The sequence below is a fragment of the Coenobita brevimanus genome, chromosome 86 (genome assembly GCF_032717465.1).
Source record: "Coenobita brevimanus isolate Jiangsu-jjx chromosome 86, ASM3271746v2, whole genome shotgun sequence".
In the NCBI taxonomy this organism is placed as follows: domain Eukaryota; kingdom Metazoa; phylum Arthropoda; class Malacostraca; order Decapoda; family Coenobitidae; genus Coenobita; species Coenobita brevimanus.
Genome location: NC_137039.1, coordinates 30,293,900 through 30,319,895, shown reverse-complemented (window position 1 = coordinate 30,319,895; position 25,996 = coordinate 30,293,900). Strand labels below are relative to the sequence as shown.

The 25,996-nt window shown below is 40.5% G+C and overlaps 2 protein-coding genes across 3 annotated transcripts in view; one reads left to right on the top strand and one right to left on the bottom strand.

The window, feature by feature from the left end:
- Window positions 1–474: 474 nt before the first annotated feature.
- On the bottom strand, window positions 475–16,072 carry LOC145410692 (inositol hexakisphosphate kinase 1-like). The gene is made up of 6 exons (XM_080280804.1): window positions 16,012–16,072; window positions 12,428–12,505; window positions 11,819–12,075; window positions 3,635–3,852; window positions 1,894–2,069; window positions 475–1,212 (listed from the first exon to the last, which is right to left on the bottom strand). Exons 2-6 carry the CDS (start codon window positions 12,476–12,478, stop codon window positions 526–528), a joined length of 1,389 nt encoding a protein of 462 aa, XP_080136930.1. The 5' UTR covers window positions 12,479–12,505; window positions 16,012–16,072; the 3' UTR covers window positions 475–525.
- A 578-nt stretch (window positions 16,073–16,650) lies between these two features.
- LOC145410533 (uncharacterized) overlaps window positions 16,651–25,996 on the top strand; it is a 70,425-nt gene continuing 61,079 nt past the window's right edge. The window contains exons 1-2 of one of the 2 annotated variants that reach the window (XM_080280647.1): window positions 16,651–16,733; window positions 17,008–18,247. In XM_080280647.1, coding sequence (XP_080136773.1) covers window positions 17,528–18,247 — 720 coding nt within the window. In that variant the 5' untranslated portion in view covers window positions 16,651–16,733; window positions 17,008–17,527. Of the gene's footprint in view, window positions 18,248–25,996 lie in introns of both variants that reach the window. The other variant, XM_080280646.1, reaches the window with a different exon arrangement.

Here is a 25,996-nt window from a genome sequence, read left to right as displayed (position 1 = left end):
GTCTCCTCCTCCCTCTCTGCCTCTCTCCCTCCCCTTCCACCTCATTCACATACACATACACTCTCATACATGAAAACAGTAAGCTATAATGTATTTTTAAAAATAAATGAAAAATACGGAAGAGGTGCTAAAAAGCCTCCACAGTTGATGAGAACACAGAATTTACTCTACTTTGCTCCCTCTTTTGTGGAAACAGATTATAGTTTGATGGTGCTTTGGCACTTAGCTGAGTTGGTTTACAATATCCTTACAAGACATGACTGAGATATACAACATAAACTGATCATGAGCTACTGTACAGATACCTTGTTAAAGGCAGCTACATCAACACTCTGATCATGGAATATAGAATTTATAAACTCTATGTACAACTTCTCATTTGACACATAATAATATATACAACTATATATTCACAATCACAACATACTAAAATATTCTGATGTGATTAAAATGCAATGTCTAACATAGACAACAAAACAGAGACCTAAAACACTTTTAGGTCAGACGACACAATACATATCGGTGCTAAACAGATGCTATGATATCTGAAAATATCTTAATAAGACTTTCAAGCCCCAGCATTATGCCTTCATCTGGCCCACTGTACACTTTGGAATCCCCCATGTCCTTGTGTGTGGCGTGCGCGAAGTCTATGAGCCGGATGTCAATTAAGGGTTTACACTTTCTATTGCGGTATCTGGTCTTCCCTCTCTGCGAACCCTCAGTTTCGCTCCTGTTGCTCTGCTCTCGAGGTGTTTTGTTGCTGACACACGAACCAGGCGCCTCGTGGATGTAGGCAGGATGTTTGGGTATGCGAGATGGTGAACATGAATCCTTGGATGGCCATTTATCTATTGGTACGTGGCCCTCCTCACTTCGTGTCTCCGGCCATCTCCTCCCTCTGCTGTCTGTGGTTTTACTCTCCCGCTCTCTCTCACACTCGCGTTCTCTACGGCCGAGCTTTGCACTGCATAGGTCATACCCATCATAAAGTATTAATAAGGAAGATGTGAAGAACCTAACAGAGTCTAATTTTGATATTATTGATCTTAGTTCTTCTAACTTTGCAATAATCAGTTCTGCTATATCAATTCGTAGTCTTTGACCATTATGGAGAAACTCCCATAAAGTCTTTTTAAAACCTTCCTCACTCAGTTGCTGTCCAAAATATTTGTTCTTGCAGTGATAACACTTTTCTTCCTTGTTGTAAACCTGGAAGATAAAACAAGAATTACAATTAAGGCCTCACCAAGAAACATCACACAGTTAAAAAAAAAAAAAGGTTAAACTATTTGTGAACCAAGACAGTAGGACCTTATTATAAGCAATCGTTTTTCTGTTCTCTTTTGTTATTAGGTCCATATTCAATAACGGAAAAATTTACAATTAAACTTCAAATGCTATATATAAAAAAAACAATTACCACTAGTGTACAGCACTAATTGGATGAAACCTAACAAGATTTGAATAAATATACCTGACCAAAAATGAGGACTGCCTATGGAAATTAATAAGTAATCACTTAAAGGACTGCAATTCTGATCAGATGTTTCAAGGAATAAAAAATTACCCTATGGAAAGGACTCAAAGAATCTCAAAAGCCTGAATACTGAGTGTTTAGATATCCGGTTTATTACAATGGCCTCTCTGTGTTGATGAGGCAGTTAACCTTTTGGCTGTGATGAGGTTCTACTATGTGAAATAAACCATCTGTCCTATGCTAGAATAAAACAGGAAGTTTATAATCCCTGTCTAAACAATGATTCTGACAGTTTTAACACTTAGGATGCCAAAGGATAAGCACAATAAAATAGTCTGATGCTGGCTGGAACAAAAAAAGTACAGCAAGTAACTCAGAGCCAAAGAGTTATTAGAGAAGAGCCAGTACTCTACCTGCATGCCAGCTAATCTCGCACCCAGTGTGATGGTGGTTGTGTTGGCAGCCTTGGCAGTCTGACTCTTGCGTTTGCTCTCGGGTGCATCATCACCATACTGTCTGGTGCCCATTTTCAGGTCCAGGACACAAGGGTATCGGTACTTGAACGTCAGGTTTTCCAGCATTATGCACTCTATTACATAAGGAAATATACAGAAAAATGAATCAGTATTGGAGATATTATGATGATGATAGTAAAGAATAATAGTGAGCTGGTTCACTGGGAGGGAGAAACACTACAACGCTGGAACATCTGAATGTCAAAATTCGGAAACACTTAATTCTGAGAGGCTGGAACCATAAAATGTTGGGATATTGGGGGGTTAGAGTAATGGAATGTCAGAACGGTAAGTTCTCTTCATAAGCTGCCTTTCTATCTATCTATCTATCTATTGCCAGATGCCTCAATCCCGTTTGGGATGGCCACAAACAAATCACCTCCAAGTCGCCCTGTCCCCCGCCATTTCACTGCCCTGCTCCCAACTCACACCCCCCTCTCTCATATACCTCTCCACCCCATCCCTCCATCTAATACTGTAAATTAATTTGCCTAATAACTATACTGCCAAATAATTTCCCCTGGTCCCTACTTAGCTGATCTGCTAGTCTCAGTCTGCAGCACAGCAGTTCCTAACTTAATACTATGGGCATGTTCCAAAAAATCTAGTGTTAGCTCCCGACATGCTCGTCACTTCATATGAGGCAATATGCAGGCCATCCCTGACTGCGCTGATTGCCTCAAATGAGACAACATGCAGGCCACCCCTAGCTGCACTGATCATCTCACATGAGGCCATGGGTCTCCTTGCCACAGTTTCAAACACGAGGAAGAGTCAGCGGTTTCCATGGGAATGCCGAGTCTCCCTCTACACCATCAGAGCAGCTGCCAAACCCTGCCACACTGCATTTGCCAAATACTGCATATTTAGTAATTCACTTCTAGTTTGTAGCCCAGCAATGGCGGATTCATGCCCTTCTACCTCCCACAGTGCTGGCAACTTATCGCCGCCCTCACACCCACCCAGGTGGCACAAATAACAAAGAGACAAGGGTAATGAAGAGGTCAAGCTCAGAAACACTTGATCTGATGACAAAAAATTAACTTCATATTAAAAAAAAAAAAAAAAGTCTGAAAATAACGACTCTGGAAACGTAACAGGGTTGACAAGAATTAGCATAGCAGGCGTTAAATGAAACATTAAGTGAAAAATAAGTACTGTACTAGGGAAAAGAAAACTTCTCAAATATTACTTTATAAGTATATAAATACATAAATAAAATCATTTATTAAAACACACTCAAGGATGCAGTTAAGTATCAAAATGTACCTCCTGTGCTTGGGTGTATATGCATGCATTAGAGTCTCCATAAGCAATTTAAAGAAATAAATAACAGCTTGAGATAAATGCTAGTGTCAGTTACTTCAACCCTGACCCTAAACTACATACCCTGACAACTCAGCAATGAACAATGGAGCGTTATAATAAAAACTGTTCCTTTGTTAATGAACAGCTTTACGGAAAAAAAAAAAAAAAAAAAGTGAAACCATGTTTAATGAGAAACTACTGTGCTATCTGTACAGAAAAAGTCTTGATACAATGAATTACAAAACATATTCCTTATTTGTAATGATGGCTGTCTGTATAATGGAGGATATAGTAGAATGCCAGAACAAATATAGAATCAAACATCACTAACCGACAACGTTCGATGGATGAGACTTGAGCTTGAGTTTGCTGAGTGTGGTTTGATGACACTGCTGCAGCCACGGGTTGTGTGTGTCTGGGTGTGTGGTGGAGAGTGCCCGGCCAGCCTCGGATGGGATGGCACCAGATGCCGCACCACACCCTGTCTTCTCCTCCTCTCCCTCACTCTCAAACTCCACACTACTTGAGCTCACACGACGCATACACCCTCTGATGGAGGTAAGCCTTTGTGATGTAACGAAGACTGCATAACTTATGAACAGAATAATGAAGACCACATTTGTGTATAGAAATCTTGTACACTAAATACTGTACATGACACACACAGACCAAAGACTCCAGTTACCTACCATCCAATGCTGATCAGGGTGAGTTTCAAAAAATACTTGCCAAAAATCTAAAATAGCACTGATTGCCTCGGAATCTGGAGATCATGGTTTCTGGCAACCTGCACCAAATATTTTCACACTGTATGCTGAAAAAACATCCTACATTTCTGCGAGCCAAAGACCATAAATCCACTGAACAAAGATTATCAAGGTGTATATATATATATATATATATATATATATATATATATATATATATATATAGTATATTCATTCATCCATCATCCAATCTTATGTCGCCCCACGAGGAGCGTAGGAACCCAGGGCTAGGCAAGTTGGTCCTGATATTTAAGATGAGAGTGACTAGCCTCACATCCCTGAGTGGCATTACGTGAGCAGTAAACCCCAACCACCCATGGATATAAACCTACACAGGCTCAATCTGACTGGAGAACCTTAATTACCCACTAAACCACCAGGCACCATAATTTGGGTTAATATCCACCATAGTAAATGGTTTCCTGGTTTACAGGAAACATCTGGCTTGTCACTCAGTGTACAGTAGAGTCACTCGTAGACAGAAGGAAGAGGAAAGATATATATATATAGATAGACAGATAGATATTTACAGTATAATATTCTTGGCAGTTCTTTTCAGTCATACTGGTCTAAAGATTATCTTTTGCATCCTATGGTAACCATTACCTGTACATATGGATGCATACGTATTCCAAACATGCACTGTAAAAACCATTAATATTCTGTCCCCCATCCTGACAATGTGCTCCTGGAAACAAGTGTATATACCTGTACATGTGATTCAGCTATATCCTCAACCAGAAATGTGTTAAAAATATTTTAAAATATTGTACTGTACTGCATATATATAATTTCTTACATTACAGTGTATGACGTGTAAATAGTCATAGCCATATAGGACAGAGTTCATGCACTCATACAATCCATATTTTCCAGCAGTAACGAAGCTACCTCTGACATACACTGTAAACAAGAAATATAATATGAAAGGGAAGTTTTACCATTATTCAGAAATTAGCCACTGACTGAAACTACATACCAACAGAAATAAAAAACCAAGTGCTTTCACTCCAGCCATGTCTGCCAAGTGAAAACCATGATACTGTGTGGCTAGGATAGGGACCAAATAACGTTTGCATGTACTATACCAGGGCTAGATCTGAACACACTTCTAGTCAGCAACATTTGGTTATTCTGTACACTATGTTTTAAGTCTGGTCCATTGTGTTTTTTTCCTTTGTACAATGGGGCTGCTGAAGACAGTGTGTGAACTACATAGGGTTGCTAAGACAAGAATAATGAGATACAGAGTGAGGAAGTCTGTTGATAATGAGGTTGAAGAGAGTATGCTTAGATTATATAAACTATAGTCACAAGAGAATGGCTATTATTAGGGTGGTGGAAATGGTATATGAGTGAATTTGAATATGGGACAGGGTGTGACAGGAGTAAATGAAGGTAGCTAGACAAAGTAAATAAATAAGAAAGCTAAATATGATGGTAAATGAGTGTGCAAGGAGGTATTGAAGCTGATGAGTCAGGGAATCACAAGAGATCATGCTGGTTGAATAAATTTTGCAGAGAGGGGCATATAACAAGGGGTTGGAAACCTGTTTTCAACTGATATGTGTAGATCACATATATGTGATGTAGAGCTAGGATTTTAGGGGACTGAATGGACTCACCACATCCACTGGTGGGAAAAGAAATCATAAATGATGAACAGTGTTCAGTGCCAGTACCTACCTCTTTTGTCATTATTATTTTGGCAGATTCTTAAACCTTTCAGGGTATGGATTCAAGGCTTCATATTTCTAAGGCTCTGAGAGGTGGCGGTGAGGCATGCGAGCCTTTGCTTAACTCATTTTGCTCACACCCACTTGTCATGAGTCACAGACACCAGTTGTGGCCTGAAGCACATTTCTGAACTGGAGGCAACCCCCTGAGAGGTCACCCAGTCTTAGGTACTATCCCCATCCAACCTAAGTCCATTCATATCACCACCAGTGTGCCCAAATGCCACCTCTGGGGGATCAAATAACTTGTGCAAGAAAACAAAGCTGCCTTTCCATCCCATACCAAACCACTCATCTATTCATAAGTCACAATTCAAGGTGCCTCCTCCAGGATCCAAGTAAAGTCATCTTTATCTCTGACAGGGAGAAGATCAACATTCCAGAAAAGCACATATGCACCCTCAATCAACTTTCCATAACAATATCAAACAGTGTAACCAGCACCTTGTACTAAACATCTGCTCCCACTATCACACAGCTCAAGTGGAAACAAAATTACAATGCATCCAGTCCACAGGTTTAAAGACTCTCCTGCTTAGTCCTCTTTGGGAACCAAGTCTTTAAAGCAAACTATTCAGGGAAACTCCTAGCCCAACTCATACAATACCTTCCTTTGTGATGAATTTAAATTTGCACCCATCAGCCCTCTCTCCTACACATCAGCTATCTGGAAGAACTATATTCAATCCTAGGCTGGGATAGGGGAACAGTCTGATGTTCCAAATTTCATTAAAATCAACATTACTGATATTTCACAAGCCAAAATTATATCATAAAAACATCTCCATTAATGGCATCACATCAGTCCTGAATGAGACAGCACTAGTTTGTGTTCAACGGAGACAGTGAATATTAGCTCTGAAGTGTTGTGGTACACAAAAGAAATTGCTGGCCTCAAGGAAAGGCTGTTAAGGCTACACCCAGAGTCAAATGTAGAAAAAAGAAGAAGAAGAAGAAGAAAAAAAAAAGTAAGACTACAACTGAAATGATGAAAAGGTAAGGATCATATCAATATTCAAGAATTCACTATCACGCACATCTTTCTGAAAACATACTAAAAAATGGAGAGCAAAATAGTCTTCACAACTTTCCTTCCTCAGATCATCTTGATTTGTGTGGTCACATGCTCTTATAATATCCATAAGTACCACATTTTTCTTGACTTCCTTGAGAACAGTTATCCCATTCATCCCTTCTCACTCTAAAGACCATTCTGTTCATAATTCATCAAACATTCAGATACTTGCTATAACACCCTCTTAACAAGTAACTCTTTCATACGCCTACAATACTCAACAGACGATTGCATAATATTCAGTATGGCCATATTTTCTTTGTACTTCTGTAAAAATACAATCACTCTCATATTTCACTTTATTTATACAGATCTATTAAGTTACTGTAGGATCTCTGGGTGGATACAGAAGGAGTTAAGGAATGTGTGTACAGTACCTGACTGGTTATATCAATGCCATCACATGAGGCCATCCCTCTCCACCATTTATATATGGATGTGAATTCTATTTCATTTGCTATTCTGTTGATAGCTTCAACTTCTTTTTCTTCATCATTAGATGGGAAATGAGGTCTAGATGATGACAATGATGAATTTCATCCACCCTTTAGAATGAAGGGAAACTGTGCACAGTTAAGACACTTTACATGGAAGTACACGGTGGTACGTTAGGATGCCCATCATCCACTCATTTGATGGTATTGCCTAGTTCCTCCTTCATGACTCATTCTTTTTCTGTCTGTCCTCCTCCCTTCCTATTTCTCTCATCCATTCTGTCACTTTATTACTCTTCTCTCCACTTCAAGTGGCTCAACACTGATTGACAAGCCTAGTGGTTTCCTGTAACTCAAGAAACCATTTACAATGCTGGGTGGTAACCATATAACCACATAACAGGGGGATGTGGAGCCTACTATGATGCCCCTGTTAACTAGGTGGAGATGCAAATGCAGCATCCACCCAAGAACCAAACTTCCACACTAAACCCCATGCCTAATTGTGGTGAGGCACTGTCACCCAAATGGGTACACTGACTCACTCACTACACAGGACACCTCTGCAGGGGTGGTTGCTTGTCTGCAGTTGATGGGTCTGCTCAATCAGACAAACTAGGGCAGCACAACAACAAAAACAAACAAACAAACAAAAAAAGGACAACAATGAAAGAATAGCATTTGGCAGCCGAACGTTAATTGCCTGCCAGAATATGCCATTGGCCAAGTCCAAGATTTTGACCATATCTTGATACCCTGAAGGTTTTATGTTGATAGCTCAAGCCATTAATGAGATATAACGGAGCTAAAGGTAGGTGATACAAACTACCTGGCCTTTGACAGCCATTTTGGTGACCTTGACCCTGAGTAGTCATTTTCGAACCTGGTCAAAATTTTGGCCGTATCTTGATACCCTGAGGGTTTCGTGCTGATAGCTCAAGCCGTTCATGAGACATAATGGGAACAGATACACACACACACACACACCACTTGCTGGCTCAGTGGTAACATTCTCGCTCGCCATCTGGTGGCTGGGAGTTCGCCCCACGCTTAGGTTGCAAAAAGTTTCACTGATGAAGTGGGTGGTTACTGTCCCCCCTCTCCCCCCCCGTGTGTGTGTGTGTGTGTGTGTGTGTGTGTGTGTGTGTGTGTGTGTGTGTGTGTGTGTGTGTGTGTGTGTGTGTGTGTGTGTGTGTGTGTGTGTGTGTGTGTGTGTGTGTGTGTGTGTGTGTGTGTGTGTGTGTGTGTGTGTGTGTGTGTGTGTGTGTGTGTGTGTGTGTGTGTGTGTGTGTGTGTGTGTGTGTGTGTGTGTGTGTGTGTGTGTGTGTGTGTGTGTGTGTGTGTGTGTGTGTGTGTGTGTGTGTGTGTGTGTGTGTGTGTGTGTGTGTGTGTGTGTGTGTGTGTGTGTGTGTGTGTGTGTGTGTGTGTGTGTGTGTGTGTGTGTGTGTGTGTGTGTGTGTGTGTGTGTGTGTGTGTGTGTGTGTGTGTGTGTGTGTGTGTGTGTGTGTGTGTGTGTGTGTGTGTGTGTGTGTGTGTGTGTGTGTGTGTGTGTGTGTGTGTGTGTGTGTGTGTGTGTGTGTGTGTGTGTGTGTGTGTGTGTGTGTGTGTGTGTGTGTGTGTGTGTGTGTGTGTGTGTGTGTGTGTGTGTGTGTGTGTGTGTGTGTGTGTGTGTGTGTGTGTGTGTGTGTGTGTGTGTGTGTGTGTGTGTGTGTGTGTGTGTGTGTGTGTGTGTGTGTGTGTGTGTGTGTGTGTGTGTGTGTGTGTGTGTGTGTGTGTGTGTGTGTGTGTGTGTGTGTGTGTGTGTGTGTGTGTGTGTGTGTGTGTGTGTGTGTGTGTGTGTGTGTGTGTGTGTGTGTGTGTGTGTGTGTGTGTGTGTGTGTGTGTGTGTGTGTGTGTCAATTTTTAAAGAGATACCTAAAACTTCCCTGGAAAAATGCAAGGACTGGAAAAAGGGAGGTATCTTGCATTTCAGAAGTAATCTAATAATAGCTGGTAATTTGTCAAATCAGTAACACCAAGTCTGTCAATTTCATTTTCATAGTCTCTGTCAGTTTCATTTTCATATCAGACTTTTTGGATGATGTACTGCATTCCTTAAATCCTTAAACAGCCCCAGATGATGAAGGAGGAAAACAACTACCTACTGTACATACTGCCCCTCCCTGTACTGCTCACAATCTGTAACAACCCTGCTGCACACTCATGTTGCAAGCTGCATCACAACTACAAAACAGGAGAGGGGAGACTATCTGGAAATTTCTTTGTATTCTAGACACTGCTTTACTAACTTACCAAAAGAGATCCATAAACTTAACATCAAATCTCTCCACTCCATATACAGCAAAAGTCCTGGAATCCGAATGGCAGGGGACCAAGGGTCTTTCGAATTCTTGTTTTTTTCGGACTATTGGGAGGGACCTAAAAACTTTAGAAATAGGTACATGATCATTAAATAAACTTTTAAAATGATATGATTTATTGTTTTACTCACCAGACATGCATAGTGTAACTGAAGAGCAATTCCAAGCCAGAAAAATCCATAAATAAAGTCCCCCCCCCCCCCAAAAAAAAAAGCTTTGCTCCCAGAATAGTGTAAATCTTTTCAGTTCCATTTTGGAGAACTGGGATTTGCAGATTACTGGTGGTCAGATTAACAGGACATTTACTGTATGTAAACTCCCAAAGATGATCGTGATGATGCAGCTACGACTCCCAGGGCAGTCATAGGCACTCTAAGTCATGAGTCAATCACGGACCACAAACCTTGACCCATACACAAAACTCTGAAATGCCACCTGGTCACTAGATCTAAAGAACATTGCATTAGATGAGACAGCCACTAAGGAGTTAGTACGGCTTCTTAAATCGAGTGTAATCAGGATACTTGAATTCCAATTCTTACCCCCCTACCCCACCCCTCCAACTTATCCATTGTCTCCCCCTTCACTTCGCATTCACTCTCCTAGTCCATTTTTCACATTCCATTCTCTCCACATAAGGAAATGACACGAATTTTAAGGAAGCTATATATACCAGTGCCATTTACGATATAGGTGAAAAATAAAGACATGATGACAATGATGATGGATGATAACGATGATGACATGACAGAATCCAATACTGTGGAGGCTTTACTGAAATATCAGTAAACAGTAAAACCTTCACCCTCTCCTTCCACAAATGTCATATGAAGGTGAAGTGTTTGACAGATACTATGAAGTCATTCAAGGGCAATTAAGGGCATTGATAAGACTTTCAATAGTTTACTATTGTTGGGTTGAAACTAGCTTAGAAGTACCTTATACAATTAGTCCTCATATGTCTATGCTACTCCAATAATAACAGCTAATAATGAATAAAAGTACAGTAAATTCCCTTTACTTTTCCCCTACCATGACATACACATACCAAAAGTATTTTACAACTGAAACAATGATAAATAATTGCACACAACCTATACTGTTGTATTTCAACTATTCCTAACTACCGTACTGCACCTTAATGATCATTAACAATGAACAATTTCAAACACAACAAATATATTTTCATTACAGGAATTATGTGCATTATTGTACCCCCTCAAACAGTAAATATTTCTTAAGTCCACAGAGGAAAGAGTAAAGGAGATTTACTGTTCAACTGACGAACAAAACACTACCACATTCTGAACATATTTCAACCCTTCAGTCCAAGGAAACTGTTTATTTTCATCTTGCTAACAACAAAAATACTTAATCAATTACGATCCATTAGGCTAAGGGATTTAAAGCAATCTCTAGTAAGGCATTTAAAAGGAGGATATTTATATATTTATCAAGCAATAACCACACTAAGTATTTCAGCTAAGTAAAAACCTCTTGGAATGAAGGTATAAAAAAAAAAAAAAAAAAAAAACTAAATGTTTGTGCAATATGGCTCAATGTTTAAACTTTAAATCGCACAGGAAACAGGAAGACCCATATCTTTTACGATAATTTCTCAAGAACATGACAAAGAAACAACATGCCTGGCATCTCCATATCTTTGCTGGTTGAACATTGTAATCTGGGATGCAGGCTGACCAAATCTATGAACTGCAAGTTTTCACAAACATTCATCCAAAATTAGGGGCTATTATTCCCCTTGGCGATTTAAGTTTCAGCATATGACCCTTAAACCCTTCAATCCAGTGACAAATTATTCTAGTTTATGATTACTATTACTAACAGTTAAGCTTACTCATCTTAGGAAGGATTTCTAGTAGTCAAGAGGTTAATAACGTCATATCTATCCCCTCCTGCATACTTATATACAGAGTATATATATATATATATATATATATATATATATATATTTATTTATTTATTTATTTATAAAATAATCTAAAAATAGCATCATCATTATCATCAACCCAACCTCTTTTCCCCACCAACAGTTGGGGTCGGGATCAGGCGAGAGCATTAATAAAAGAAATAGCACATCATTGGATTGAAGGTACTAATCTTACTGAACTACTGGACTGACCCATGTTCTAGTGCTCCCTGATTGTTCCTTATAGACGTCATCTGTTCATTGGGCAGGGCAGCCAGTGTGATTCCCTCCCCTTCATCCTGTAGCAGCACCTGAAGCGTCCCTCGAAAGTCTGGGGTGTAGCGCTTCATTTCAGGAGGAAGAGTGCGGTAGAAGCGGTACTCACGACCGATAAGCGGCTTGCACACCGTCACATCATCCAACACAAACATGGATGAGTGCCCGCTTACTTGATGGACCAGTGGCTCTAGCTGCAATAACAAACACTCTGTGATAATAATAAGATGACTGCAACATCAAACACACTCATAAAATCTGGTTTTATGTCTATTTTCATGCAGCAATGGTCAAGTGGGTTCCCCTGAGGGCATTCCACCTTGCTTTTTTCTGCATCAGCTCTCAAGTAGTATTTCTATATCTAAAGGTGACATGCACTGCCTCATCTAATATTTCCTAAGTCTACCTCTCTGTCACTGGCTTGATACCTCAGCACTTCTATAATTGCATCTGTATACAAAATGATGTGTGATTCAAAACTAATCTTTAGCTTATAATACGGTCTACTTACAGTATAACTATGAGGTACTGTTCACTTCCACACACCTGTATTAGGTCCTCTTTGTCAGTGTCATGGTTCATGGTCCCCAGGGTCATCTATGTGGCCGGTGGTCTTCCTCACTTCTGTAACAAACACCATTTCACTAGTGATCCTAGGAATTACTATTTGTACACATAACAGGGATCACCTGCAAGCATACTATGCAAGTCTTGACTTCATTCAAATAGAAGAAATTAAACCCACAAACTGATATTGTGTTTATTATGAAGACATAGTGCAACAGTTCACCTTAAGCTGGGTGATATATATATATATATATATATATATATATAGGTATATTTTTTCAAACTCTGCCAAAGTTATTAAGTAGCTAGTGTTACACGATCACTGTCAAGGCCTTCATTGTTTATTTTACATGTTTACCAACATGCATTTACAAAAGAAACTACTGTAATTCTTCTTTATGGCATTATCTTATTGAGCCTAATTGAAAACTAAACATACATACATACATCAACTAATCCTGTGTTGCTCCATGAGGAGCACAAAAACCCAGGGTTAGGCAAGTTGGTCCCGACATTTAAGATGTGAATGCCCTGCCTCACTCATCCCTAAGTGGCATTACATGAGCAATACACCCCAAACCACCCCTTGGATATAAACCTACACAGGTTCAATCCAGCTGGAGCAACCTAATTACCCACTAAACCACAAGGCCCCATAGTTTGGTTATATGGTTACTACCAGGGCTGTGGAGTTGGTATTCCCCAATTTCTTGTGTGTTCAACTCTGACCCCTTTGAGTTTCTCTATAATAAATTTGCCACAATGACTTAAACAAGATGTCATTCCACCACAACCACATGAATCGTCAAGTTACCTTTAAAACCCATGTCCTTAAAGGTTTGACTCTACTGGTTGTAGCTACATTATGACAAAATGACAGTTTCTTAAACGTGGTGTCTGTTTACGTTCTGTTCTTGTCATTCTGTCGACAGATGGTAGCACTACCAGTATGTTTTAAACAAAGAACGGAGAACAACAGACAACTCCCAAATAAAATGTGGAAAATATGAGAAAAAAAAAAAAAACTGCAGAAGCAACAAGAAATAAAACCAAAGAAGCTGTCGTTCGAGAGGCAATAATGTAGCTCCACATTACACCTACATCATGACGATCATGTTTAAAAATTTTTCTACTGGTGGTCGAAGTCAGTCAAGACTTTTTTGCTGACTACAACTCCAGCATCAACATACAGTGATTGTTTCTGACTGCGACTCTGACTCCACAACCCTGGTTACCACCCAGCGTAGTACTGTAGATGGTTTCCTGGTGTACAGGAAACTATTTGGCTTGTCTCTCAGTGTAGAGTCACCCACAGACAGAAGGAAGAGGACAGAAAGACAGAAGAAGAAAGCAGAAAAGATGAAAGGAAGAGAGGAAAGGGTAGTCACCCAAGAGAAGCAATACGGTACATCGAGTGAGTGGATGGTGAGCACCCTCACCTACCACCAAACCCCTCTCATAAATCTTATATAATTTACCAAATTTTTACTTTATCGAAGCCTCTGAGTTACACCAAACATCTCCTCATATAGTGAACAAGGTTCGATATATAAGGTGGCTGTGGTCAACTAACTCACCGTATGAGGAAAGTTAATAAGAAATATTCCGGTTTCTGACTGTAAATTACCTGATTTTTTTTTTTCTTCATAATTAACAGCATAATATGTGAACATCTGGGATACCATAGTGTAACTAATAACAATAAGTAAATACTGTAGCTAATGAACCTGCATTCTTAAGTTGGTTGACTAAAACAATGAACATCAGATTTAATGAATTTCTGGACTTATACCAATTCTCCTCAACTGGCCTGTTACTGGTAAATACAGCAATTTTTCAATTTAACATTACTGGTATATGCATTCCTATAAACTACACTCTTAGTAAAAGCCACTGTATGTTAAGGTTATGCTCCAGGAAGAATGGAAATCTTCTCCAACACTAAAAAATCATATTTATGGCTATAAATAGGCATTAATTGGATCCTGTACTACATGTGATGTTGTAAATGGGTGCATCTGTATGCATTAAATGCTTAAAGTCCATAGGCAATTTAAAAAAACTGATATACTGTATTGAGACAAACACTATGGCAAATTTTTTGAATTACATCTAATCAACACTGAAATTAATATGCTCACTGCTGGATATAAGCATTTCTAAGCACTTTCTCCTCTATAAACATACATTACAATTTTTTTTTTTTTTTTATGTACTTTGGAAATTAAGTGGAGGGGAGGAGGGAGATTCTTCAGCTCTTATCTTCGTCTTTTATTCCATTTATGTTAAAAAGAACTAACCCAACCTAATTTAACCTAATTCAAGCTAGCCAAGGTTTAACATAAATGTGATTATGGATGGAGCTAGGAGTTGAACAGTCCCCTTACTCTCCCCCACTCCTAATTTACGACTGGTAAGTAGTGAAAAGCACACTTATAACGCATGTGTAATGGGAAACTGCTAAAGACTGCATAAGCTAAATGGTGAATATATTACTTTTAATCTCTTGGGTGTACTTCCAAAATAATACCAACACCAGTGTAAACTGTAACAACTCAGACCCCTCACTGCACATCCTGATGCTAAATACAGTAATGAACAATGGTGTGCCACTTGAAAAATGTTTCTATATTGTTTAATAATTAGAAGTCTTGAATAAAAGCAGGTTAATTGAGGATCTCCCAGGTGAGGTGAGCAATGTGATTAAATAAATCAATCACTGGTTTGCTTCATCCCTCTTTCCCTCATGCTCATGCTACTCCTCCACCTTACCATGTAATATTTCAGCAGACTCTTCAAGAATGCTGACATTCGTTTGCAAGCATTTCTCTTAGTGAATAAAAGTCATTGTAATACCAGATACTGTATACTGACCGGCTAATGGAAAGCTCTAAATTCCATGAACAGCTGTACAAATGCACAAACCGACCCTATGTTTACAGTACTGGTTTACTGAGAGAAAAGCCATACCTAGACCACAAAACAGTCGTAAATTTGGAAAGTTGCTTAAGCTTATCGTGTGTGTCAACAGGCTACTAACCCTAGTTTTGAGAGAAGTACTGCAATTCAAGATTTACATAAACATCTAAGGACAAACCCATGTTTGGAGATTTAGGGAATTCACAAAATATTTGGAGCAATACTATGTCCTGCATCAATATATAAAAAATAGGGAAAATACTGACAATAATATACTGCTATCTTCATATCTCACTGGTATTCTGTATAATATCAACCATTTCCTGAAGGCAGCAAAATTCCTTAATATGGAAAAAAAAAAAAATAGTACACACATCTAATGACACTACAAATGATGACAAATGGGCACTGTCCTATCACATTTTTACACTCCCCCTTCAAAGAAATTATAACCAGTACAATCTGGCTTAGCTTGATCTAGTTATTTATGATTACTAGTTACTAGAAAAAATATTTGCTTCAGTGGTTTAGGCTACAACCAGTATCCACAGGTTACCAGGTAAATTCTAATATACTACTTCAATTACATGCTTAAGTATGAAGCCCTAAACAATCAATCAAGTGATCAGGTGGTGATACTTTACATAAAAAACTCCTGAAATTAAGAGAAAGATCTAGTAGGCTTGAGGTGTTGGCACTTGGCAGTCAATGTTTAGGGTTACTAGTTAGGGTGACAACCACCACCCATTTTGCGCATCCCTTCCCTACACTTTGGCCTCTGACACAACTACTGCGTGTATATGATATTTTTTCAAACGTGTTTCAGTATCAAACCGTCAGCTACACTCAAAGGACATACCTAAATAGAATTATCAAACCTTAATAACGTCGAGAGCCTTGGAACTTTCCTAGCATTCTCTGGTGAATATGGCGGTCATGTTAGCCAATCAGCATCGAGCACAGACTCCCTTGCTATCAAGTCTATGTTCTGCAAATATTTGCCTCCCAATGCATTTCACAAACTTACGTTTAGCAATACAGTTTTTAATGGGCTTACTACCTAATAAAGAAAATCTTCACCAAACACCTAGGCTTACTATTGAACTCACGTATAATGCCCAATACTATAGGTTCACATTTGCATGTTTACAGTTCCAGCTGATAGAGCAACGTGTGTCGACCAACCTCGGCTCGCGTGTGTCGGCCATGACGTCAGAAGCGAGGGATTGTAGCCAAGGCTGGCACTACATGGTTGTGACATTCTTCAGTGCACCTGGTGGTGTGGGTATGGTTAAGCATGTGGACCTGTGCGCTGTGTATCGGATGACCATTTGCTTTTAGAAATGTGACTGCATTATACATATAAGTAATGCAGTTTTCAGTTGTATATAATATGAATAATTTTTCTCAATGCTTCACGTGTTCATTGATAATGATTTAAATATGTGTGCTGGTTAAGTTGCTTTGTAAGTGACAAGGATTTCACATATATCAAAGTTTTTAGAGTTGCACATGTGTGTTGCAGTCTTCATGAAACATTGGCAGTGTCGAGGACATTTTTTTGTTCTTCACCCCAAAAGTAATTAATTACCAAGGATATTAAACCTAAGTATTGTGATATTATCCCACACTTGCACCAGGTCGGTCGAAAGTTGTCATAATGTTGAACTATCCCAGTGACTTCTGTTCCCTGTGAGACAGTGCCGGTGGAGGGCCACTCAAGTCCCTACAGACAGACACTACCAACCACCTGCTGCTCACCGCCCAAAAAGTCACGCTACTTTGCCTTCACTCCCCGGATCATATTTCAGACACTGGATTTTACATCACCTGAGTCATAACTGCATCCGTGCCCAAGACCTCGTTTTACTGTTGAAATGTGAACCATATAACCTCTTGAGAATAACCTAAAATACTCAAAATATATAATAGAACGGTGTTGAAGGCAGTAAAAGGAGTATAAGCGACCTGTGAGTACAAAGACAGTTATTCACACCACATCGATAACTGCATCTGCTCCCAAGACCCCGTGATTGGCTGTTAGCAAAATGTGAACCATAAACTGAACTCAAAAACAGGCCAGTACACAAAAAAATCGTATAGAAGCCGGTGGTGAAGGCTATAAAAGGAAATAAGCGACCTGTTAGTGGGTCCCCGAGGATGCATGCACAGGCCACGTCAGGCAGCCAAAACGTCAGCACCTTTGGTGAAATTTCAAGCGTCAGGAAATTGTCAGCGCTGTCAACTGAAGCGGCCACTCCACGCCAGCGGGCCTCATGTACCTCCCTCTGCCATAACACTGTCCCCATCACCACCTCCACCACCACCACCACCAGGTGCCAAGTCTGTGTGCCTGTATACAGCACGATCGTCACCACACTTCCCACCCCCAACGCATTTACCTCGACGAACACGTTCAGTGCATGTATGACGCCCAGCTTAGCCATCACGACGAACACATTTACCACCACGGCGAACACACCATTTTCACTAATCACCCCAAACACCTATACTACGGCGAACACTCCATGCTCGCCAAGCATACCGATCACCCCGAACACACATACCACGGTAAACACATATAACACGCCGAACATACCGATCACGCCGAACCCGCTGACCACCCCGAACCTACCGTTACTGAACACACTCTGCACAAAAGCCCAGGAAGATGCCGCCAATCAAAACAGATGCCGTTGGGTGGTCAAAAATTTCGGCCCGTATAACGGAAGCAGCAGCAGCAACAACAGTAACGGAAACAGTAGGGCAAACCTGGCTACCAAGAACAAGGGTAACTGTTGCATTCGGCGCAGACTCACGGACGAGGAGGGCTACATCAGGAGGGCGGCCTGCATATGCGTTAACAAGGAGGAAACGAAGGTAGGAGGGGGAAAATCGTTTACTAATTGACTTAAAGATGCAAGATATTCCTTTTCAGTGCATGAGGCGTCTCGCTAGAGAGAGAGAGAGAGGCCTGAATCTTTCCACTGCAACGAAGAGAATTATTTTGTGATTATCTTAACTTCACAGGTGGTCGGGACGTACAGAAATCCAGCCCTAGACATCCATTCTTCTTGGTAGACTTTCTTTTTAAAGGGAATTAGTTAATGTTACTTGTTTCTGTTCCGATTTCTCACAGAGTCTGAAAGAACTACCCCCCACACTTTTCGTGATTCCCTTTTAAGATTCAGGTCACTCTCCAACAGCAGTGTGGCAAGATTTACACATACAGGGGACTAAGTTGGAGCCGAGTCCGATACTGGGAGGAGGGGGGAGTGATGGAATGTTTGCACACATTAAATAATCCAAAATTTCCTATAGGGGGCCGATGGAAGGGTTGAGTCCGACGGGGGGGAGGGGGGACATCCTCAGACCCCCCTCCCCCATGGATGCGCCACAGCCCTCCAACAAGGTCAAGATACAAGTGTGCGTGGTTTTGTACGTGTATTGTAAGCCTGACTGATCTGACACTGATAACTTGCAGATGTGTCCGGAAAAAAAATAAAAATAAATAAAAGGAAATGTGGTAAGTGAATTCCATAGATTTTTACCACCCGCACTGATATATGTGGGTGTGTAAACGCGGGTGAATTTTTGTTTACTGTTACTAATAATACAACTAACAACAACTACTGCTACTACTACTACTACTACTGTAACTGCTACTGCAACATCTACCCTTCATTACCAGACATGTTTCCTGAGTTAACTAAACTAGTCTGCAGTCAGCATGAAAAAACTGTAATTCGTTTGTTTTCGCTTGACAAGAATCCGTAACTCCCCTTTCACCTCAGCTGATGACCAAGCAAAGTCAGAAGGAGGATCAGTTTGACTAGTAACCAAGGAGACTCATTTCTACCCCATAACTAAGGCTTATGGAATTTCATGCAACCACGACTTAGTAGTCAAGTTGAGAGTAGTCCAGTTCCATCAGATGAAAACAGACCAACTACAGAAATCGTCATCGCAGTGAAAGATATAACTGGGACTGCTTCTGACCCCATCGCGCAGAGAGGTTAAGTTCAATAAAGAAAGCTTCGTGGCACCTCTTGCTTAGCGATTTATGTAGCACATTACACCTTAACATTCTTTGGTGTGCTGTTTATATCGCGTTCTTCCCTCAGCTGAATAAAGGAGGTTTCGTAGCACCTCTTCCATAGCGATTTATTTAGCACATTACACCTTAACATTGGCTTGTCCGCTGTTTATATCGTTTTAATATAGACAGTGTTTGCATAAATAAAGGGGGATACTGAGATGCGATGTGCAGAATAAATCGCAGACGAAGAGGTGCTAAAGAAACATCCAAAACCACCTGGCATATTAATAAAAAAGATTATCTAGAGAAAAACAAATGGTACTGAAAGGTGTAATGAAGCTTTTGCAAACTTTATTTTGAACCAGACGTCTTCCCTATGCTGAATGAAATCGTCTGGAGTCAGCATGAATGAGCTAATTATAGCCTACAGGTATTCTGTTCGCTCTAACTCGGCCTATAATTGAGTTCTCGCTGACGACTGCTGAGCTCTAACAAGACTTATACTAGAATCTGGTGCTGACCACGAACTGAATTGACTAATGGATTCCCGGGGCCAGGTATCAAAGATCTTATTGCACAAATTCAATGGAATGATATATGACGAGCAATGGAACACAAACGGGAAAAGAGAAAGAAAGAGTGACAAGCACAGTCGATGTAGATAGGGTCGGCGTTGATAGATGTGGCGTTGACAAAGTCGATGTTGATAGAATTGGCATCGATAGTCGGCGTTGGCAGAGTCGTGTTGACAGAGATGACGGTGACAGATTGGTCTTTGGCTGGGTCAGCGTAGATAGCGCCAGGCTTGACCCTTCCAGGAAGAGAGGGAGGGTTGGCTTCAGTCAGAGATCTTTAAACTATCCATACCATGAAACCGACTGTCCAACCTGATAGGAGCAGAGGGAAAATAAAGCCGGGAAAATATGGGAATGCCAAGAAGAGAGTGTGTGGACAGAAGAGATGAAGAGGACAGTAAGCAGAGACAGATTGGAGACAAAAGCCCCTTTTTAGTCGCCTCTTACGACTAGCAAGGATACTGGGGAAGTATTCTTCCCCCCCCCCTTCCCCAGGGGATGGTGCTTGTCACGAAGAATGCTGTGAAAGGATGCAGAACCGTAATATTGTCTTACTGTGACTGTGAACTACGCGAAACAAGTTGCAAGTGGACGAAAGTCTCCGCCAAGTAATATGGAATGAATTAAAGAAATTGACACTAGAATATGGCGCCAGTCAGGAAGAAGCGCTGTGAAAAGGATGTGGAGCCATAGTGTTGTCTTATTTTACCACTAAACTGCGCGAAATTAGCTGCAAAAAGAATCTGGGCCAAGTTAAGACAAAACAATTATAGAGTACCGGATGTTGATGAGGCGCCTTAAGTGGTAACATAGCGATAGTTTTCAACCAATACTTCCTGTGTCTAATAATAATTGCAGTGACAATGATAAGGTTACTGCTACAACTACCACTGCTACTACCACCACTACTACTACCTTCATCACCGCCATATATATAATAATAATAATAATAATAATAATAATAATAATAATTCATCATCCTGACCTATTTTTCCACCTAAGGAGAAGGTCAAATAGAGTTTTAAAAAGCCAGGAGAAAACACGAAATAGGGAAAGACTCATCACATCCATCTCTCAACTGAAGGCTCCCGTGGTCGATTTTCGGACCGGTCAGACTAATTGGCAAAGCTTGTTCTACCCTTGTCCCTATTCACCCAGAGGCACAATTTAGGGACCTTGATGTGGCATGGAGTGTGGAGGAGAAAGTGCGATAGGAGAGAAAGAAGAAAGGTGAGGAGAAGAAGGAAAGAGGTGAGGAAAACTGAAAAGGTAAAGGACTGTGAAGAAGAGTTTGGAGGAGAGAGAGAGAGAGAAAGAGAGAGAGAGAGAGTAGGTGGAAGGGTAGTTGAGAGAGAAGTGAGGAGGAGTGAAGAAGAAAATGGGAGACGTGAAGAAGAAAATGGAAGACATAAAGAAGAAAGTGGGAGAGGTGAAGAAGAAAACGAAGGAAATGAAGAGGAAAATAAGAGTGTAGCGAGAGGAAGAGGAGTGTGAAAAAGGCAGAATGTGCGGACAGTGATAGCAGGAGGGGAGGGCAGTAAATCCAACCCATTCTCCACCTCATTCGTTTATCACCCACCAACACTCTCACATCCTCTCCTCTCACAAAGCTGGCGTGGGATTCTGAAAAACGGTGGAGTCACTGACGTTACTTATATTTCTTTTTGCAGGACGAAATGGAGACAAGGGGATGGGGTTGGCACTTTCTTATCCTAGGTCATCTTGTGATACGTTTTCCTAGACTGGAGAGATTCCTGTACATATTTACGAATTATTTAATGTAACTTCCTGGTTTCTTACTGCAAGGGAACTACTGTAGATACGGTACATGGAAAGTACAATGCTCTTTAGGTGTCTGTTTGTGTATCGTATTTATGTGGCGTTGGATGCTTCGTTGCACATTTTTCCAAGCGATTTATTGTGCTTGTTACACCTTGATATTCACTTTTATGTTATTTACATATCTCTAGTATCGATTTAGTTTTCCCGAGTGATGCACAAATAATAGACAGGTGTAGTATGCAAAATAAATCGCGTAACAGGAAGCGTTACGAAGTTTCCTGTGCCACCTAGAACACGGCCCTGTATTCACACAAAAACTTCGACGACGTGTCAGCGGCAGCCCGGGAGGGTTCGCATCCGAGGGGGATTTGGGTGTATTGTTCAAACTAGCAGGGATACCCGGCGTAGCCCGGGTAAAACCCAATGATGGTGCATACCGCCAGTGTCTGGGACCCTGCATGGCCACTTCCCCTGTGGGAGAAAACCCCGGGGGTCCCATTTTACCCACTGAACCTATATTCTTCATTGGGCCCACTTCCCCAGGGATATATTCCCCATGGACCTGTTTTCCCATCACCCACCCCACCCGCCCTTCCCATTCCACCAATCCGGCCACGCATCCGACCCGATGCAGCTGGTAATGATAGGGTTGTAGGTAATTGGCTATCATGTTTCCGCCATATTAACTTCATTATTTTTAATTAGTCCTAATCTTGGCCGTCAAGGGAGCCACTTTCACAACAGTAATATCATCATCATCATCATCATCCGGACCTCCTTTCCCACCCAAGGGCAGGGTGAGGCTATAGTAATATACACACGTAACTTTGTCGTAAAAAGTTACACCTGTCAGATCTGTTTAGTGAGTTGTATATGAATCCCCCTCGATTTTCACTGATGACAAACAGACGGACAGACAACATTCTCTTTTATATACAGTATACATGGAGAAATTTTTTAGGAAAAGGCGTTAAGAAGTCTCATATGCTACCTGGAGCACGGCCCTGCGCATTCACACGAAAAAAATCGACACTGTATTATGGCAACACATAAGGATTTACGTTCGAAGGATGGTTGGGGTCTACTGCTCACAATATGCCACCCAGGGAAGAGAAACTGGTCACACTTATTCCAACCCCGAACCCCAACACCCCTGATGGAGCAGGAAAGGAGTGGTTTCTTGACAGATAAATGATAGATAATAATTCAGCCCCAAACAACACCCTTCGAGGTAGTGTAAGGGCCTGTGGCTAGGATGATGCTAAGGAAGAAGTATTGAGTAGTTCCCTGTAATAAACGAAAATAAAGAGAATCACAACGAAAGAAAGAAAAAGAAAGGAAAAAAGAACGAAACAAGAAAATGAAAATAGAGAAGAAACATGAAAATGAAAAGGGAAAAGAAATCATGCCCTTAGGGTGCTGATGAGGCAAAACAACAGTGTGAAAAAATGAGAAGGACCGTCAGGAAACAGGCTCGAATTAGCCTACGTAGGGAACGGATAATTTGAAGCATGTGTGTGTGTGTGTGTGTGTGTGTGTGTGTGTGTGTGTGTGTGTGTGTGTGTGTGTGTGTGTGTGTGTGTGTGTGTGTGTGTGTGTGTTTTATTTCAGGGTTTAGGAAGCGGGAAGTGCCAAGTTGCGCCGCTAGAGGGCTCCCGTGAAGGCTAAGGGGCTACATCACTGAGAATTTATTTTTACATCTCTCGCCTCTTAAGAACGCACGGTATATGCGCGAGGAGCGGGGCTTAGTTTCTTATTGTTCTTTTTGAGTAGGTTTTTCTTTGTATTTGACTCCTTTTTCTGGATTCTTCAACCCCATATTTTTAGTGGTAAATAGGATGATGATGATTTTTTATTTACCATTCAGTACATCCCAAACAATGGCAACTAGAAATAAAAATAAACATGGGAGAGAGCATATTTAGTCATTTATTATATTTAATGACAAGGTTAGGACTGAAGGATGTCTAGGTTAGGGGCTTTGGAGATTTCGTAACACCTCTCCATTAGCGATTTATTATGCACATTACGCCTCAATATACTTTTTTTTTTTTATTATTATTAATGCAAACTATGTGGATATTAACGAGATATGAACAACATACGGGAGAATGTTAAGTTGTAATGGACAAAATAAATCGCTAAGGAAGAGGTGCTACGAAGCCTCCTATGCCACCTAAATATACGGCTCAAATTCCCATGTTTATTAGTGTTAACCCTTTCGATGAGACCATCACTCCTTCAGCGGGCGTTAATGAGGTATAAAATGGCAATAAGTGACTCTCAAACCAAGCAGTTGAGATAAATGGAAGTTACCCACGAAATAACACTAATCTTTCTTTCTCTCTCTCTCTCTCTCTCTCTCTCTCTCTCTCTCTCTCTCTCTCATATCCTCTTTCTTATTCCTAGCTTTTAGTATTGGTTTTAATTCTCTCTCTCTCTCTCTCTCTCTCTCTCTCTCTCTCTCGTTTGGTTTCCCGCCTCAGCCACTCTAGTCCATCCACTTTAACTTGGCCCAGATTTTCGTCCTTTTGCGGCTATTTTCCTCGCAGGTAAGGTGGCAGAAGAAATGACAATACTGTGGCTCTTCAATCCTTTCTGTAGCACTTCTTCGTGACTAGTATCTGGAATTAATCTATTGTAGGCCATGGTGAAGTGAAGAGAGTAAACAACTTTGGATGGGGGTTAGAATTACTCCAGTTTATTAGTACTTGAAAATAGGGACGTGTATTGTAAAGCTGACGGTTGTTTGTCATAGCTGATGGTCTGGTGGGACTGTCTGAGAGCTGTCTTATCAGTCGACTTTTTAAAAATTCTCTCTCTCTCTCTCTCTCTCTCTCTCTCTCTTATTAATAAATATTAATAATAAATACTACTAATACATAATAATAAATATTAATAAATGTAAAGTGCTAAACATTGGCAGTAAAAATGTAAGAGCTAGTTATAACATGAATAATGTCCAACCTGAGAGGATAAACCATGAAAAAGACTTAAGAGTTATAATAACATATGATCTGAAATCAAGCAAACAATGTACAGAAGCTGTAAAAAAAAATATATAAATTGACTGGATTCATGGGTAGTGCATTTGAATAAAAATCCGATAATATCGTCCCCACTTTGAATAATTCCTTAGTACGCCCGCACTTGGTGTATTGCGTTCAGTTTTGGTCACTGCATTATTAAAAGGATATGGAGGAACTTGAAAGAGTACAGCGAAGGTTGACAAAGGTGATACCTAGACTGAGAAATATACCTTATGAGGAAAGTTTAAAAGCCCTGAATCTCTTTACCCTAACTAAACGGAGGTTACGAAGAGATTTAATTCAAGTATTCAAAATATTCAAAGGACAATATATAATATGGCTATCGATAAATATTTCACAACTGATCGCTCAAACTATGCTAGAGATAATGGACATAAAATTATTGGCAAACTATTTCAGTCACATGAAGCTAAGCATTTTTTTCTCTAATAGAGTTGTAAATATCTGGAACAAATTGCCCTCAAATGTAGTAAACTGTGATACGGTACTAACCTTTAAAAATCGCTTGGATAAGTATCTGTCATCTGACCCCCCGCTAAGTATGTTCACTCCTGAATAACACTCTTCTGTGGTGTATGTTATTTTGTTTTCATTTTCGGTGCCTGGAAGATACAACTGCTGAACAATATACTGCTAACTTAATATTACTCTCCCTTTCAGGTAGATAGTGTAAAATAAAATATCCTTTCTGTTTTTCCTATGAAATTTCCATGACAGTTTTTCTATGCTGCATGGCAGTCCTTCTCACTATTTCCTGCCGGCTTCGGCTGGAGGGTTTGGTGGAGGGGGGAGCCTTCCTGCTTTTCTATCCTTGTCTTTAGCTGATAGATTAGTTTTGTTAGTTATAACCTTTCCTATCCCAAACAGCTGCTGTTTGCTTTCCCTTGTTCTCTCTCTCTCTCATTCGTCGTATCAGCTAGTTACACAAAGCTCTTACACGTGACTCCGTCTTATCTACATCTTCCGTGTGATTTCCATTTTCTTTTTTTTCTCATTAACTTCACACTTATCTCTTAATTTTTTTTACACCATTATCACCTGGCAACATATTTACTCTCTCTCTCTCTCTTTCTCTCTAACCTAAAGAGGAACCACATTAAGCTGACATTTCGCTAAAGCCTTTCACTTCCTTTACTGGCGGTAACCTTGTAGCGACAGAGAGAGAGAGAGAGAGAGAGAGAGA

What these genes read in the sequence shown, in the direction of transcription:
- LOC145410692 (XM_080280804.1), bottom strand. Translation starts at nt 12,478, where the DNA reads ATGACCCTGGGGACCATGAACCATGACACTGACAAAGAGGACCTAATA. An exon ending in ACAAAGAGGACCTAATACAG is followed by an intron (nt 12,076 to 12,427) that starts GTGTGTGGAAGT and finishes TTGTTATTGCAG; the next exon opens with CTAGAGCCACTGGTCCATCA. An exon ending in CGAGATTAGCTGGCATGCAG is followed by an intron (nt 1,213 to 1,893) that starts GTAGAGTACTGG and finishes TTTATCTTCCAG; the next exon opens with GTTTACAACAAGGAAGAAAA.